The following is a 14,867-nucleotide window of genomic DNA, read 5'->3' on the forward strand; positions in this document are numbered from 1 at the left end:
TGATATATTGCACAGAAACCACAAAATTATCGATTTTCTTTGTTAACTTAGTGCCTCGTTTGACATCAGTCAAAATGCGACATTATTAGAACACTTTTTCAAGACAAATTATTAATTAGAATCAAATATTTAAGGAAATTGAAATTTCAACATTTCAAGTTTTTATGCATCTTTGATCCTAATAAACTTTTTAAGAACCGAGTATAGGATTATCGGGGGTAATTGCACAAGTGCATAAAAATTACCGATAATTTTGCATGAAAACTTGTTATCTCTTAACTGCATGAGTTTATTTTCATATTTTTTTTGGCGAAAGAGCCCGACACCGTAGGTGGAGGGCTTTTTTAGAAAAAAATATGAAAATGACCGAATGCAGTTTGCAAAGATAACAAGTTTGAACGCAGAATTATCAGGTCATTTTTAAGGCACCAATGTAATTTTGGGGAATATTTCCCGAATAAAGAAAATGTTTTGATTTTGCTGCAACTATAGATTGCTCAATGGAGCTCAATGAGCAACTTCCAAACCGTTTATTAATTTTTGTTGACATCGCGTTTGACATTTTTTGGTTATAAAAAGTCAAAAAAATGCGCATAGACAACAATTAGTGTACTAGCAATAGGCTCTACAACAATGCAGTCGTTATAGATACGTACAGTGCAATTATCGAAATGCAATTATCACTTTAGAATGCAATTATCGCTGTCATTCTGGTGAAAATGCACTGCTCATATGGGACATTTAACACATGAGGGAAATATTCGCTGTCATTCTGGTGAAAATGCACTGCTCATATGGGACATTTAACACATGAGGGAAATATTCGGGGGCAATACCACAAGAGCTCAGATTTAGCCGGATAATTTTTGTGCTTGTCTTAGAACACTTTCTTTTTGGTGTAACTGTACGAGACCTGTTGTAACTAAATCACGAGAGCGCAGCTCGAGTGATTTTGCCAAACAGGTCGAGTTTTGTACCATAAAGAAAGTATGAGAAGACAAGCGGAAAAATTATCCTGTCAAAAATCTGAGCTCGAATGGTATTTGATAAGACAATTCCATGAATATAATCAATAACTACTGCCATGTACTGGCAGAAATACATTTTTCTGGTTCTTTTGATTTTCTGCAGTAAAACTCTATCCGAAGCGAGCCATAACCAAAACAATACGAAAGAAAATCAAAATTGACAGTGCCAGCAAAAACCTCAAGGTGAGACATTGCAACAATAGAAGTGTAGTGAAAATCCGTGGAAACGATGAAATCAACAGCAAAATTTATCCGATTTTTTTATCCGCTAGCAAACTCTCTTCCTTCCTTATTAGCCGATAGCAAACCGTGTTTTGATGACGTATATATGGCATTTTTTGTACATGAGTGGAATTGTCGCTGTCATTCTGGTGAAAATGCACTGCTCATATGGGACATTTAACACATGAGGGAAATATTCATGCAAAAATCACAGAAAATTCTTCTACATTGTTACGTTCTTCTATTTTTGTTCACATTTTTTAACAGACAATTTGGCTAAAGCACTGTTGATCGATACAATGGCGACACGTTTGATAATTCAGCCCAACATTCATATTTCATTCTGTATGTGTACGGTTTGCCTTTGAGCTGACTGACCGATTTTGCCATTAACGGAAATCCAGGAGAAACGTGTTCGAGCAAAGATTAAAAGTTGTTATACAGGGTGTCTATTTTAAGTTTATCTACAAAAGGGGTAGGTGAGGAGCACGCAGCCTTCTCCACAATAAGATGGAAAAGGCACTTCCACTGCGAGAAAATGGACTTTTATTTTACCTTCAAATTCTTCTGTTTTATTTAAACGACCTACGTTCAGTATCAAGTTTGATTGATTAAAATTTTAGCTTCAGCTTTACACAAAATTGGTACATAAATTGCTATTTTAAAAGCAAACTTATCAATCAAATCATTAATATTCCAAAGCTCCAACCTATAATTTGTAACTCCTGCTGATATTATAGGAGTCTATTTGCATTCCATTCAAATAATCTTAAATCACATTCCATCACGTTTTGAACGACGGTTTTGCAGGGTTTTCAATTGGGGCGTTCTATCAAATATAGATTTATTGACCTCGTTCTTGCTCGTGTAACTATTCACTAAATGTTAAACTGTTACCAGGTAGTGTAATACTGATGTAATTTATTAATATTTTCGACAGTGCGGAAGCAACAAAATTTAATATTTAGTGTAAGTTTACTATACGAACATATAAGTTAAAAAGTTACTTAGCTACGAATATGAAACATTACAAAACTTGATAAGAAACTACTACTGATTTTTCATTTTTCAGTGTTCTGATTAACCTTGTACGAGAATTTGAAATCATTATGTCTTTTCATAACACAGTAACACAAGTTATTCATCGAAAAATAATGAGAGAATACTCGTAACATCAAAGGACAATTTCTTGGACAATTTGTGGGTAAAAGTTTATTTTTTCATAAAATATGGAATGTCCCTGTATACACCTTGGTACACAGAGTATACACCCGTTAAGTGATATTTTGCAAACTGACAAACCGAAATATCTTTTAGATGACTGACCCTAATCGTTACAATTTTTTTTTCTTTTCTTTTCAAAACATTTTATCTCAATTTAATTTTTCTGGTTTAAAATATTTAAGGTAAAACTAAACATTCAGACTACCAATATTATAAATTATACTTATGTTCAGAAATGTTCGTAAATTATGTGAAGCATAAACTCGCATAATTTACAAGCGACAACCAGGTAATGGGCACAAAACACAATTATTTATCCACATGACTACATTATACTAATTAACATACATTCGTATTAATTTAATGACCCACATGCTTTTTCTCTACACAAACCATATTTCCCTTAACCGTTATTAACAGGATGGAGGATTCCATAACCCAGCAGTGTATGACACACACATCTTTAATATAATCATTGTTAAGCTAAATTGCATGTTCAGAATTTATGTTGTCAACAACATTTTCTTTTGTAAGAATGAACTGAAATACAAAGTAACTGAAAAGGAAGCACAAAAGAAAATGACACAGCTAGACAATACCTGAGAAAAGGGAATTTTTAAACTCCTTGCTTTGCAAAGGTATTATTCTCATTGTTTGGGAAATGTGTCTCCTGACTGCGCGTTTCGCGAATTTATATTCGACTTAACTCCTATAATAAGAAGTTTTATTGAGGAAACGTCCTGGAATACGGCCACGGTAAATGTCGAATACGCGATTTTGCGATTCGTACCGTAAACTTGCAGTAAATGTAGGGTTCTCTTCATTTTATTGCTTTGTCATATAAATTAGCTGAAGCGATGTAATAAAAGCGGTAAAAAACACTTATTGAAGACAATATTCAGAAACAATAAAATCACATAACGGTTAGTTAAGAAGTCACGTACGTAGGCAAAATAAGCAACTGACAGTAGCAGAAAACTTAATTTTGGGTCTTGGATCGTTAGGAAAGTTATACAGGCTGGGAAATGCCTTTCTTCTTCCGTCAGTCTGTTTACAATTCGTTAGCTTTCACGAATTTTTATTTAAATTACGTATTTTCTTTTTCAGATCCGGTTATGTAGCATGTGGAGAGATTTGCTGAAACTGTCTGTTTGTAGTGAAACTTCTTTAATGTAAATTTTGAGGTAATTTTTTTTAATACGTAAAACTGATTTAATAGTTCAAAGTCAATGTAAACAGAGAGCTGCATTTATGATCAGTGATATTGTAGCTAGAAAGTCTTCCTAAACATCCCCATCCCTTATACCAGCCACTTATACTAAAAGTGATTGACACTTACATAGAAATCGCGTTGCGTTGTATATTTCCCTTATGTGAGAGCATTTTGAAAGACAATGCCCTGTTGAGTACAACGTTTTACTTTTAGTGATAGGAAAGTGCATTCTTCGGATCAGATTTCCAGTCTTTGTATTGTGATCCACTTACTTACGTTTCTAAGACGTTTATAAGGAGGGGTAAACTGACAATATGTACTTTTTTATAAATAAAAGATTATTTAAATAGCGTTATCATGCTTACTATGAAAACTTACAGATGTGACAATAATTTGACCTAATCTTCACCGTCATATAAAAGTGTCAAAAATCGAGACAGAAATGTTAACAGGGTTCCCCAGTTCTGGGGTTTACTATGTTAAAAGCTTTATAATTTAAAAAAAGGTATAAAACTTTCCCATTATTATTAAAACTAAAATTCTGATTTATAATATTAAGTTCTTCAACTCATTCTTATGCTGATTGTATTGTGTAAAATTGATATCTGTTTTCACAAAAATAATATATGAGTCCTCCAAACCCACATAGGTAGCTTAAAAATGACGGGAAAAATTATTTGAATAACTGCATCTATCTAGAAAATCAGTACATTATTTATAAACTATCATCAAATATTTAAAAAAGAAAAAATAAACAAGAGAGAAGAGAAGAAATGAATTAGAAATTAGGAGAATTTAAAAATAAAAATATTATTTTCTGATTTGAATTCGCATGGAGAGGACATAAAGAAAATATTTTCTAGATGAAACCAGACATCGACCGCACACCGTCAGGAATTGTAGGGTTTTCCCTTTTAAGTAGGAAAACCCTTGAAAAACTGGAAATCCTTGAAAGAGATGTGCGCTGTGCTCGTAAAAGAGACGCTACGCTCGTGGACCTAATTGTTCTGTTCGTGAATAAACAATGGTTTAAGTCACTTGTTAACTCACTATAAGGTCTTGATTCTCGAACAAAAGTTTTAAAACCTAATAAAATTGTTTGGTTGACAAAGAAACCAAAAGAACGAGCTCAGTAAACGCACGAGGGTGACTTTTATAACATTATGCTGAACGTCAGCCTTAAGTTTAAAACTCATAAATACGTAAAATAGCAATTTTACAAGTTCTTGGCAAACGAAGTCTGAAGTTTGGTGTTAGTGTCCATATAGTCAAGTCAGTCAATCTACATGTATGTTGGTAAACATAAAAAGTTAACAAAGTCGATCAAGAAAACTATAAAACAGTTTATTAAGTATCGAGAACGGTAAGACAACTTTACTGATCAATGACAAGGTTTCTAATGGGTCTGAGACCAATAAAGCGCAGGTTTCTCCATTTTTCAATTAGGAATTTGAACCCTTTTGTTTTAAATCCTTTATTTGAATCTGTTTGACTAACTTTTTACTTTTGCTACTCTTATATCCATCTATAAAAGTACTTAAAACCTTCAGTTAGATAGATACAGATTTCTTTATAGAAGCGTGCCGAAAACAAAGTTAGCGCCATCTACAGTGAAATCATTAAAGATTTGTTTATTTTTGTGTTTATCGATTTTACCATTAATACTGGAAGCTCTGTATCTTACAATGGTATCTCTAGCCTAAAAAACAGTTTCCTTTTTGACAAAAACTAAAACGTACGGGGATAATATAAGATGTCGGTAATAAATAAATAAAACCAGTGTCAATTTTCCTACAAGTCTGTAGCAGTTTTTCAAGCCCACAATAAACCGAGTAAAAATAAAGAATGATCCTACGGAAAAATATCTACAAAAATCCGTTTTAACCGTTTCAAAAAGTTTAAAGATATCTGAGATACTTCAAAAGTAAAGCCTGAATTTCTCCCTGTATCATAAAAATGCAAAGGGTTTATGAAAATTCTGCTAACGTCATCTTTAAAATCATGAAGTCGTGAAAAGTACAACCCTGTATAATTAAAAATAAGCGAGACACTCTACAAAAGTGTTAAAATTGAGACATCCTGTACAAACATTGACATGGAACTCACGAATAAATGAATTAATATACGGATTCAAAAGTATTTTAAAAAATGTGCATTTTGCCATAATCCAGACTATTAAAAAAATAATATAGGTAATTACCTAAAAAGGTTAAATCGATCAATATTACCTACTCATCAACATATAACTCATTTCTTCAAATTGATAATACTCGTTTGAGAAAGAAAGCAATACATTTTTTACTAAAGGCAAAATGTGGAACCGGTACTCACAACAGTTAATAATCATCAGGTACTGCTGTCTTTCAAATATGTCACTGTGCAAACCTACGTTATGTTGACAGTTTCTAAATTTTCATAAAATGAACGATAGTCCATCGAATGCACCGCAACTCACCAATCAAGAATCGGTTAGCCAACAACCAGACCTAAATATCGACAAAAGGAAGTTGAATTTGAGCCAATCAGAAAATACTTTAAACAGTCAGAAAGTAGCAGCGCACAAACCTTTAAACAAAGTTAAATCCTGGAGTTCCAATAATAAGGAGCACAACCAAGAAGCTGAAGGTATTATAGAGTCAGACCTAGCCAGATCGCTGACTAAACTAGACGTGTCCGAGTCAAATGAGGAGCTCCACAGCAACTTAGGGAGAGCACGTGATAGTTTGGACAGCGTGCTAAAGGATGAGCAGAATATGCCTAAGTCTAGTTTGCTGGAGAGGTCAATGCTGCAGCCCAAATTTAGGAACATTCCAGGATCACCCAAATCTTCTCCTCAACTTGGTGAGAACTTCAAAGCGTCTTCGTCAAAAGTCTACTGGGACCCATTTGATCGACAAGGCAAAAAGAACCGCAAAGACATAAAACGGAAAAACAAAAGCAGAAACATGGACTCACCTAGAAGTGATGGAACATCCGGTCCATCAGAAGGAAAAAAACAGTCCACAGCAAAGAAAGATCTTTTAAGCGATTCTTCTGTAAATTACAATGAAGAAACCTCCCTAATGGAACCGGAAGAAAGTTCGCACAAATTCAAATTTCCAGCCAAAAACAGCAAGTCAGTGGTGTTTACCAATGAGGTACTGGTGGTATACTTCAACAATGAGGATGTCATAGGCGAGGAAAAAGAACCGCTGAAAAAGGAAGTGGAACAGCAAACGAGGAACAAAGAGATGAGACGCGTTCATCTGAACAAAACTCAAGAGAAGTACAATTTGTGTTTGTTTTGATAAATTTTCAAGTAGAAGTCGTCTAACGATCATCTTTTTGTCCAATGTCCTACGTAGAGTGTATCTTAAATAAAATTCTATATTCCAGTTTTAGTTTCGTTTTATTTTAAGTTTTGTTATGTCATTGTATTTTTAGTAGTCGTACCGCGTTTTGAATGATTTTAAAGTGAAGTGAAGTGAAGCCGCCAAAACAACAAAAATGTGCACTATTTACACAAAAATAAGACTAATAATCTAAGATACTCATAACTTTTAACTGATAATCTAAGAAGTGGCACATCCAACTTAATGTAGGAAACTTTTCTTCAAAAATTCCGTCTGTAATAGAATCTGTTTAATAATGTCATAGTGTAGCTAGCACTATTAAAGTGGTGGTCATTTTTGGTACTTTGTAATTGCACAAAACAAATCCAGGGTCGGAATTATATTTTATTTCAATATTTGTCTTTAAAATAATAAATTTCTCCCAAAAAACGTCAGCAAATGTAAATATTACTGGTACGTATTGAAAAAAATTAGCCCAGAGTCAATATTTGAGAATCTGAAACTGGTATTTTGTTAAGGTGTGTTCCCTCATTGGGGAAAACCCAACTGCCTCCAAAACTCAACGAAAAGTTATCAAAGTAAGATAATTATTAACTAAATTTTACTTTAAGAATGGTTTTTAAATAAAACTACTACCTCGATTAACTGAAAGTTTATTAATTCATCTTTTCAAGAAAAAAAAAACATTTTTCTGATAAAAACGTACATCAATTTGGCGGAACATGACAAAAGCAAAACCAACCAATCAAAAGCATTATTGAGCACAATAATACTTTATCATTCGGTGTAAGTATAATAATTCCACTTGTATAATATTCCAACAAGCAAGTTATAGTATTTTGCGTAAATATACAATATAATATTGAAGTAACCACCTGCTGTTTTTGTTACTTTGTTACCAATTAAAACCGAATATTCAGGAGATAATCCTTATAATTTATACATCTACAATATAGTATTCATTATTACATACAACAATCACCTAGCTTTAAACATTACTTTAACAAGAATAAAAAATCTTACCTAATTTGTCACAAAAATATTATGTGGCAAAGCTTTCTATGATTTACTTATTAGTATATACAGGATAATTTCTGCTTTATTAAGTTCCTTTCTAAACTGAACATGTGGAAAAAATAAGCCTTAGTTTAGTATGTATAGGGAATAACCCTAATACAGTGAATATCTATAGGTATTGTCTACTATCGACATATATTTTGTGATGTACCGGTGGTTCCATAAAGTTTTTATCCTTTATAATATGTATTTACAATCCCCCACTACATACGAGGCTTTTAAAGATAATATGCATAGTGGTGGCTAAAATTGATATGCAGATACATTTTTTTGAAACAAACTGCTTTTATGCATATAACAATAAGGGATGATCACACATTTGGAATGGACGCAAGTCCTGTTTAGTGAATTGGATATAAATAGAAAATCAAACTAAAGTAAAATGACGTCAGATATTTCATAATACAAACAAAACTCTTGCTGTAGCTGGAAGCAAATGTTGTCCACTATGACGTCATCCTAGTTTAATTTGATTTTTTGTACACTATAAAACTGCACTCTAAAATTATCAACTAATAACTAGTGGTTAAGTGGGAAAATTAATGGTACTTTTGCGTTATCCAGACGATTTGAGACGGTTTGGCAACGGCGCTAATTTCGCAATTGACAGTTCGCGACTGTCCGTTTATGATAAAGAGGGCGTGGTTGCTGGGACTGGCTAGAAATCCTCCAAAACGTCCCGCTGTCGTGATTGGTCTGGCTGGATTACCCCATCTGGATATGGACGACGCTATTCCTACGCCGGTGATTATTTCCACTTTGCCTGTTTTGAGGAATTAACAAATGTTAGTTTACTATTGTAATATGTAATTTATAAAATAAATTGGATAGCAATATAAATTATGGTTATTGTCCTAAAAAAATTATGTTCATATTTAAAAACTGTTTTTCGTACTCGGGTGCGGTAAAAAGTTACTTTTCCGCATTGCAAGATTAATTTACAATAAATGTATAATAAACCTGCAATTTTGAAGTTTATGTATAGAGCGAAAATACCCATTTGCACAAACCTTTTTTATGAGACGTTCAAGAGAAGAAAAAATGAGTGCAAAAAAGTAACTTTACCGCACTAGTGTGGTAAAGTTACTTTTTTCAAATTTCAAAGACAATTAAATCAAAAAACCATAACTGCATATTTGGGTTCTCAATTAAAAATACACTTTTCAAAAAATCATCTTTGCAAACAGAGGGTTTCATTTTAGTAATTTTACTATAAATTTTCGTTCAATTTAATGAAAATTGATACTCATAGGAAAATTGTTGTACTTAACACATGCGGAAAGCGTTTTTCCCGCCCTTTAACTACTTGCCCAACTTGGGCAACTGGAGTCTCGTGCGGGAAAGTACAACTTTCCGCACTTGTTAGGTAAATAACTATATAAACCACATGTAACAAGTTAAAATGAACATATTGATCCGATAAGATGTGCAGAACCAGATTTAAATTTATAGTATTCATGGATTCAAATAATATTAGAAATGCATTGCAAAATTACAAGTATTCAAGCTTTTAAATCTTAAAACTCAAGAGCACCAACATATGACTCAATTGTGAAGCAGTGATCATCTGGATTCAATGGAATTATGGACTTCTTTCAAAAATAATCATTATGTAGTCTAATGAAAATCCTCACTGTACCGCAAGGATTCTGCACATCAAGAAAAATTTGGTTTCAACATTTTTTGTTTGGCTATGGATAATAAAATCTACTATTATATGACGACAATTTCACTTGAAAATTAGTGGAACTGAATGAAAAGAGAATAATCATAAATAAGAAAAAAGCGACAAGTAATAGTTGCTACAACTCGAATTTCGAAATATTTGGAAGCTAATGGAAGACAATTTGAACATTTATTGTAGATATTATAATTTCTTGCGTTTATTCGAATTTATATTAAAGTTATTCTTCCGCCAATCGGCGTTAGGTTTAAAAAAGGTTAACTGAATTTTCTGCACATTCGGCTGTATTAGATGATTTATAAACAATTTGTGTAGACTTACCAGTGCTTAAGTTTACAAACAAAAGATCTTCTTTATTTTGGCCGCTGGCGTATAAGTCGTAACTGTGAGTAGTTTGGCTCGGATAAAAAGTTATATCCGAAATGTTAAGGCTGGTTTTAACATCAAACAGGAATTCAAGACCATGAGCTGCAAATTAATACATAACTTAACGTATTTCGACACACAGAAAAAATTTCTATTTTATGTTACAGATAGAAAAAAAATTGTTTTTGGATTAATTAACTACCTACAACTTGAAATTGTTTGTGAAAAAAGCCTAATAATTAAAAAAAAGATGTTTACAACGTAATGACAATGAAGTGATTCTGATGATTGCAACATACTTCCTCAAACTCGGGACTTAATGAATATTCTGGTTTTATCCAGAAGTATTCATTAAAATTAAAAATTTCCAGATTTTTTTAAATCCTAGTCTAAATCTTCATTTAAGCAAAGGAAATAATAAAAAAAATTAAAATACCTACTCATCAAGAAGTCAAATAACTATAAAATAGAAATGTTGCTTAATAATCCCCAGAAACGAAGAATCTACAAAATCTTGAACTTACCCTTAATTTCTTGTACAATTAAAGTAGCTCCTGAGGGAGTCCTGTTAAACGTTACTAACTTCCGGGAATCTGGGGAAATGTACGGTTTTCCAAGTAAAGTGGCCGAAGTGGAAACCACCGCATCAGTCAAATAATCCAAAATAACTTGTCCACTAGGTTTTCTTGTTACTGGTTCTTTACATTCGAGAAAAACAAATCCATCTACCAAATAAATTTCAGTTAGGTACTTAAATTTTACTGCCCTCATTCTTCAATTTTTGTAATACCCCACTATTATTTCCCAAAACTGGCCTCTCTAGCTCTTCATGTTACCGAGATATTCAAAAAGTGGTAAAAAAAGACACGTAATACCCCTCCATTTATTAAATTTTTTTGAAAAATTATACAAAATACTTACAAAGAGCTGAAAACTGTATTGTTTCCGGCACACAATTGTAAGGCGTCAAATCAACTGACCGTGTATATCTAAGATTCTCCAAATCTAACTTGTAGAGTCCTCGTTGATTTGTATGGGTTACATAACCGTACTTAAAAGTATAGTGAGAGATTTCCTGTAAATTTTGCGGTAATAAGTTTATCTTTCTACTAAAGTTTTATAGGGAAAATCAAAGTAAATAACCGACGTCACAGTTACAGCCAAAATGTTGCATTGTTGCCGCAGTGTAAATAGGCAAATAGCACCAATATTAAGGTAAAGTGTAATTTTTTTGTTGAAACTTTTAGAACGTGTGACGTCATCCTACTTCAATTTGATTTCCCGTATAGTTACCTACTTGAAATGAGGATGGTAAGAATAGATCTTTCACCATATCGAATTGCCCATCTATTGGTTCCGGATGCACTGTATGGTGTTTTCGTTTCTGAGCAGCATCTCGTATAACCTAAACACAATTTGTATATATAACCAAAACTTGCAAATCTAAGACAAGTTAATACCTGCACAGTTTTGGCACCAGTATTGTTACCTTCCCGCCAACTTAGTAACCATAATTGGTCAAGGTGTAGCACTTTTGAGAGTTCTACTGGAACCTTGTCGGTACCCACCACATCTACTACAGCCATTTGTGCTGTAGACACTATGAGTATTCTGTCCAGGTTTGGTTGAGAAGCGTAGATGTACCGGTTGGACATTGATACTGCCCTGCCCCAAGTGCATGGAGTACCATGGTCACCACACACATATTCCTTATTAGATGAGAATTAATTTAGTCAGTTGTAAATTATCGGATTTAATAGTTTATTAGCATTAGAAATAAGAAATTATAATGTAAAACAATCAGCAAAGTGAAATTGTTAGACATCCCACAATAGTTGTACATATGAAAAACGGTTCTTGCAAAGTTTTTCTTATTTCAGATAAGGCATAATAAATTTATTAGCAATTGAAATTTAAACGCAAACCAAGCGCGCCAAAACGACGGAATTTCGTCTGTGCCGTCTGACGTCACGAGGCACCTTTCAGTTCGGTCGCTTATAGCGCATGTGATGTCTGTTTTAGTGTGATTATTAATTCTCTATTTGCTTGTTTCTCAATTATTATTGAAGAAAAAATGGTTTGTCAATACTAAATGATGTCTGAGTACACAAGTTCTACTAAGTATACACAAGAACACACATTTTTACTTTGCTCTCCTGAAAAGCCAAAAAGCAGAAACACGAAAGGGAGGAGATGGAAAGATATAGACCTGGCAACATTGTCTTCAACTATAATGTCCACTTTCAGCTTTTAACTGACCTGTGTGCCAGGAATAATGTCAGTGCCCTGGATCATGTGGTGCAATCTGCAGGTGGTGGGCTCATATACTGAAATTCCCCAGTCGTGGAAAGCAAAAAATCTGTGTTCCTCATCGGTTGGACCTTGACAAATGGTTACCCTTAATTGCATTAATGTGAAAATTAAAATAAACTTACTTTGAGGAGTGGGTTGGTCTTGAACTACCAGAGAACTTATATCCCTAGTTAAACCTCCTGGTTGAAGCAGCGATCAAAGATTTTTTTTACAAATGCAAGTCAAATATGGGTTTTTATGTACCTATGTTAGTAGCTTGGCACATGTAGGCTCCAGTGTCGGCAAAATCGATTCTTCTGATTTTCAAGGAAGTTCCATTTCCAATTATTTGGTACTTTCGTGAAACATCATCAAATTTTAACTCTTCATCGTTTTTCAACCATTTAACCTGGGGAAATGGTTCTCCAGATACATGACAGAACATATGAGCATCCTCTCCGGGCTTTTTAGACTGGATTTTGGGCATAACATGAACTTCAGGCATAGCTAAACCAAAAGGAATTTAATCAATTTCTAAAACAAAACATCAAAAACTCACTATGAACTGTAAGAACATGGGTTTGAACCACATGGGGATTCCGTTGTGCACTACACGTGTAATTTCCCGCATGTTGCAGCTGCACTTTAGTGAGGTACAAGCTGCCATCCCCATACACTTTGATGTCATCCTGATTCAGTGTTGCCAAATCTTGTCCGTGACGTCGCCATAAAACTGGAGGAATTGGGGAACCGGTTACAGCGCAGTGAAGCTCTACGTTATCACCTAGACAGGCCGACACCTGGTTGACTTCTAGAGCCTTGTCTAAGGTTACCACTGAAACACCTTTAAAATCTGGATTGGTCAAGTGTTTACATGTAAGTATTAGTGGCTTACTGTATAGTTTACTCATTGCTACAGAAAATTCGCTAACACTAAGTTTGGCGTTTTTGTCGGTATCATCAAAGTCAATCATACTGGACAAGAAGCAACCGCTGGTTAGGTTGATGACGTTTACCAAGTCTTGATCTTCTGAAGAAACCTTTTTCCAAAAATAAATCAAATGTATGCACGTTGGTTGTAGTGTAGTAAATACCTGATCCAACTCAAACTTCTCCAAAAATTCATCCCCATTTTTGTCATAATGAGAAAACATCATGGAAAGTAAAGAATCTTTGCTTTGATCTTCGGCCATTAATTTAGCGTGATTGTATAGGAGAAGATTGTCCTGAAATTTAGTTTTGCAATTCAATACTAACAATTGATTGATTGATTTAGGGTTGTTACCTTCATAACTTCATACTCCTGTAAAGAACACTCGTCTCTTCCATAGTAATGATCTTCAATTTCATTTAGTAAGTTACTCAGTTCTCCTGGTTTAAGACTGGGTAATACCAGAACCGACTAAAATACAAAAAATATTTTGAACACACCTCTGACAAAACTTTCTTAATGGAAAGTTAAGATAACAACTATTAATTTTAACTGAATATTTTGAACCAGGTTAAACAATATTTAAAAAACGTGCTGAAAGTAACAGAGCGGTAGATAAAACTGAATCAATAAACAACAAGAATTACGTTTTTAATTTAAGTTAAGTAAATAAAATAAATCTTCCATACTTTCCAAAAAAAAATCCTTTAATTTAAACTTTCATAAATTATCCAATTTATTGTTACCTGAACGTTAGATAAACCCGAAGAATTATCCCAGGACTTGCGATCCTCGGGCGTTATACTGTCCGATATTTTTCCCTTCGCCCAATCACGTTCTGCAAAATAGAGTTATTACTTTCGCATTCCCCCGGGAACCGAGCCACTTTGTCCCTTATTTTTCGATTAAAGAACACAAAACCATCAAAAGTCTCACCTCTGGAATTTTTCTGGCAGAAACTCATGTTCATTTGACCCAATCTGCGTTTAGTGGTGCATGCAGTGCTATGCATGTGACAATGACTGGGGTAAACTACCCCGTCTGATGCACAAATCGGGTGGTGGGGCTCACATCTTCTAGAACACTCGCATAATGGTGTAGAGTTCCGTAGTTTGCATTCCCTTCCAGATGGACAGTAGTGTGATAGACATGGATCTAGTAAAAATAGTTATTTGTGATACAAGCGTAGAGTAATAATAATTAATAATAAAGTACTCTCTGTCACAGTAGAACTGGTAGTGACGACATTAACAACATTCAATAAATCCTTATATACTCTATTCTAAAATTAAAAAGTGGCTAAAATAGTAGTTTTCCTATTCAGTGTGCAAAGTTATGTTTTTCCACACGCGAAAGCAGTTAGACTCGGATAAGCTTCAAGTGCGGGAAAACTACTTTGCACACGTGTTAGGAACAATATTTTTTCTACGAATGAAATATCTATACATTCTGTTTTTAATTTTTATTGATATTGTCACGTTTAGGGGGGTGGCGTAGG

General features: G+C 33.8%; 2 protein-coding genes across 5 annotated transcripts in view; one reads left to right on the plus strand and one right to left on the minus strand.

The window, feature by feature from the left end:
- Positions 1 to 6,043: 6,043 nt before the first annotated feature.
- Positions 6,044 to 7,064, plus strand: LOC145732774 (uncharacterized). The gene has a single exon (XM_081985272.1). The coding sequence runs from the start codon at positions 6,108 to 6,110 to the stop codon at positions 6,972 to 6,974; it is 867 nt and encodes a 288-aa protein (XP_081841398.1). The 5' UTR covers positions 6,044 to 6,107; the 3' UTR covers positions 6,975 to 7,064.
- Positions 7,065 to 7,656: 592 nt separating this feature from the next.
- The window catches only part of LOC145740186 (follistatin-related protein 5-like), a 103,505-nt gene continuing 96,294 nt past the window's right edge, over positions 7,657 to 14,867 (minus strand). For 2 of the 4 annotated variants that reach the window (XM_081995549.1, XM_081995550.1), the window contains exons 4-17: positions 14,306 to 14,524; positions 14,116 to 14,207; positions 13,724 to 13,840; positions 13,533 to 13,664; positions 12,998 to 13,478; positions 12,703 to 12,945; positions 12,582 to 12,638; positions 12,406 to 12,527; positions 11,607 to 11,855; positions 11,444 to 11,551; positions 11,068 to 11,221; positions 10,671 to 10,871; positions 10,102 to 10,248; positions 7,657 to 8,859 (exon numbers count right to left, since the gene is read on the minus strand). In XM_081995549.1, coding sequence (XP_081851675.1) covers positions 8,636 to 8,859; positions 10,102 to 10,248; positions 10,671 to 10,871; positions 11,068 to 11,221; positions 11,444 to 11,551; positions 11,607 to 11,855; positions 12,406 to 12,527; positions 12,582 to 12,638; positions 12,703 to 12,945; positions 12,998 to 13,478; positions 13,533 to 13,664; positions 13,724 to 13,840; positions 14,116 to 14,207; positions 14,306 to 14,524 — 2,546 coding nt within the window. In that variant the 3' untranslated portion in view covers positions 7,657 to 8,635. The remainder of the gene's footprint in view (positions 8,860 to 10,101; positions 10,249 to 10,670; positions 10,872 to 11,067; positions 11,222 to 11,443; positions 11,552 to 11,606; positions 11,856 to 12,405; positions 12,528 to 12,581; positions 12,639 to 12,702; positions 12,946 to 12,997; positions 13,479 to 13,532; positions 13,665 to 13,723; positions 13,841 to 14,115; positions 14,208 to 14,305; positions 14,525 to 14,867) is intronic. The other 2 variants (XM_081995551.1, XM_081995552.1) reach the window with 2 other exon arrangements.

This window comes from Ips typographus, linkage group LG1, assembly GCF_016097725.1.
Source record: "Ips typographus isolate SLU linkage group LG1, UJ_Ityp_2.0, whole genome shotgun sequence".
Classification (NCBI taxonomy): Eukaryota; Metazoa; Arthropoda; class Insecta; order Coleoptera; family Curculionidae; genus Ips; species Ips typographus.

Coding starts and splice junctions, on each gene's coding strand:
- LOC145732774 (XM_081985272.1), top strand. CDS start 6,108: ATGAACGATAGTCCATCGAATGCACCGCAACTCACCAATCAAGAATCG.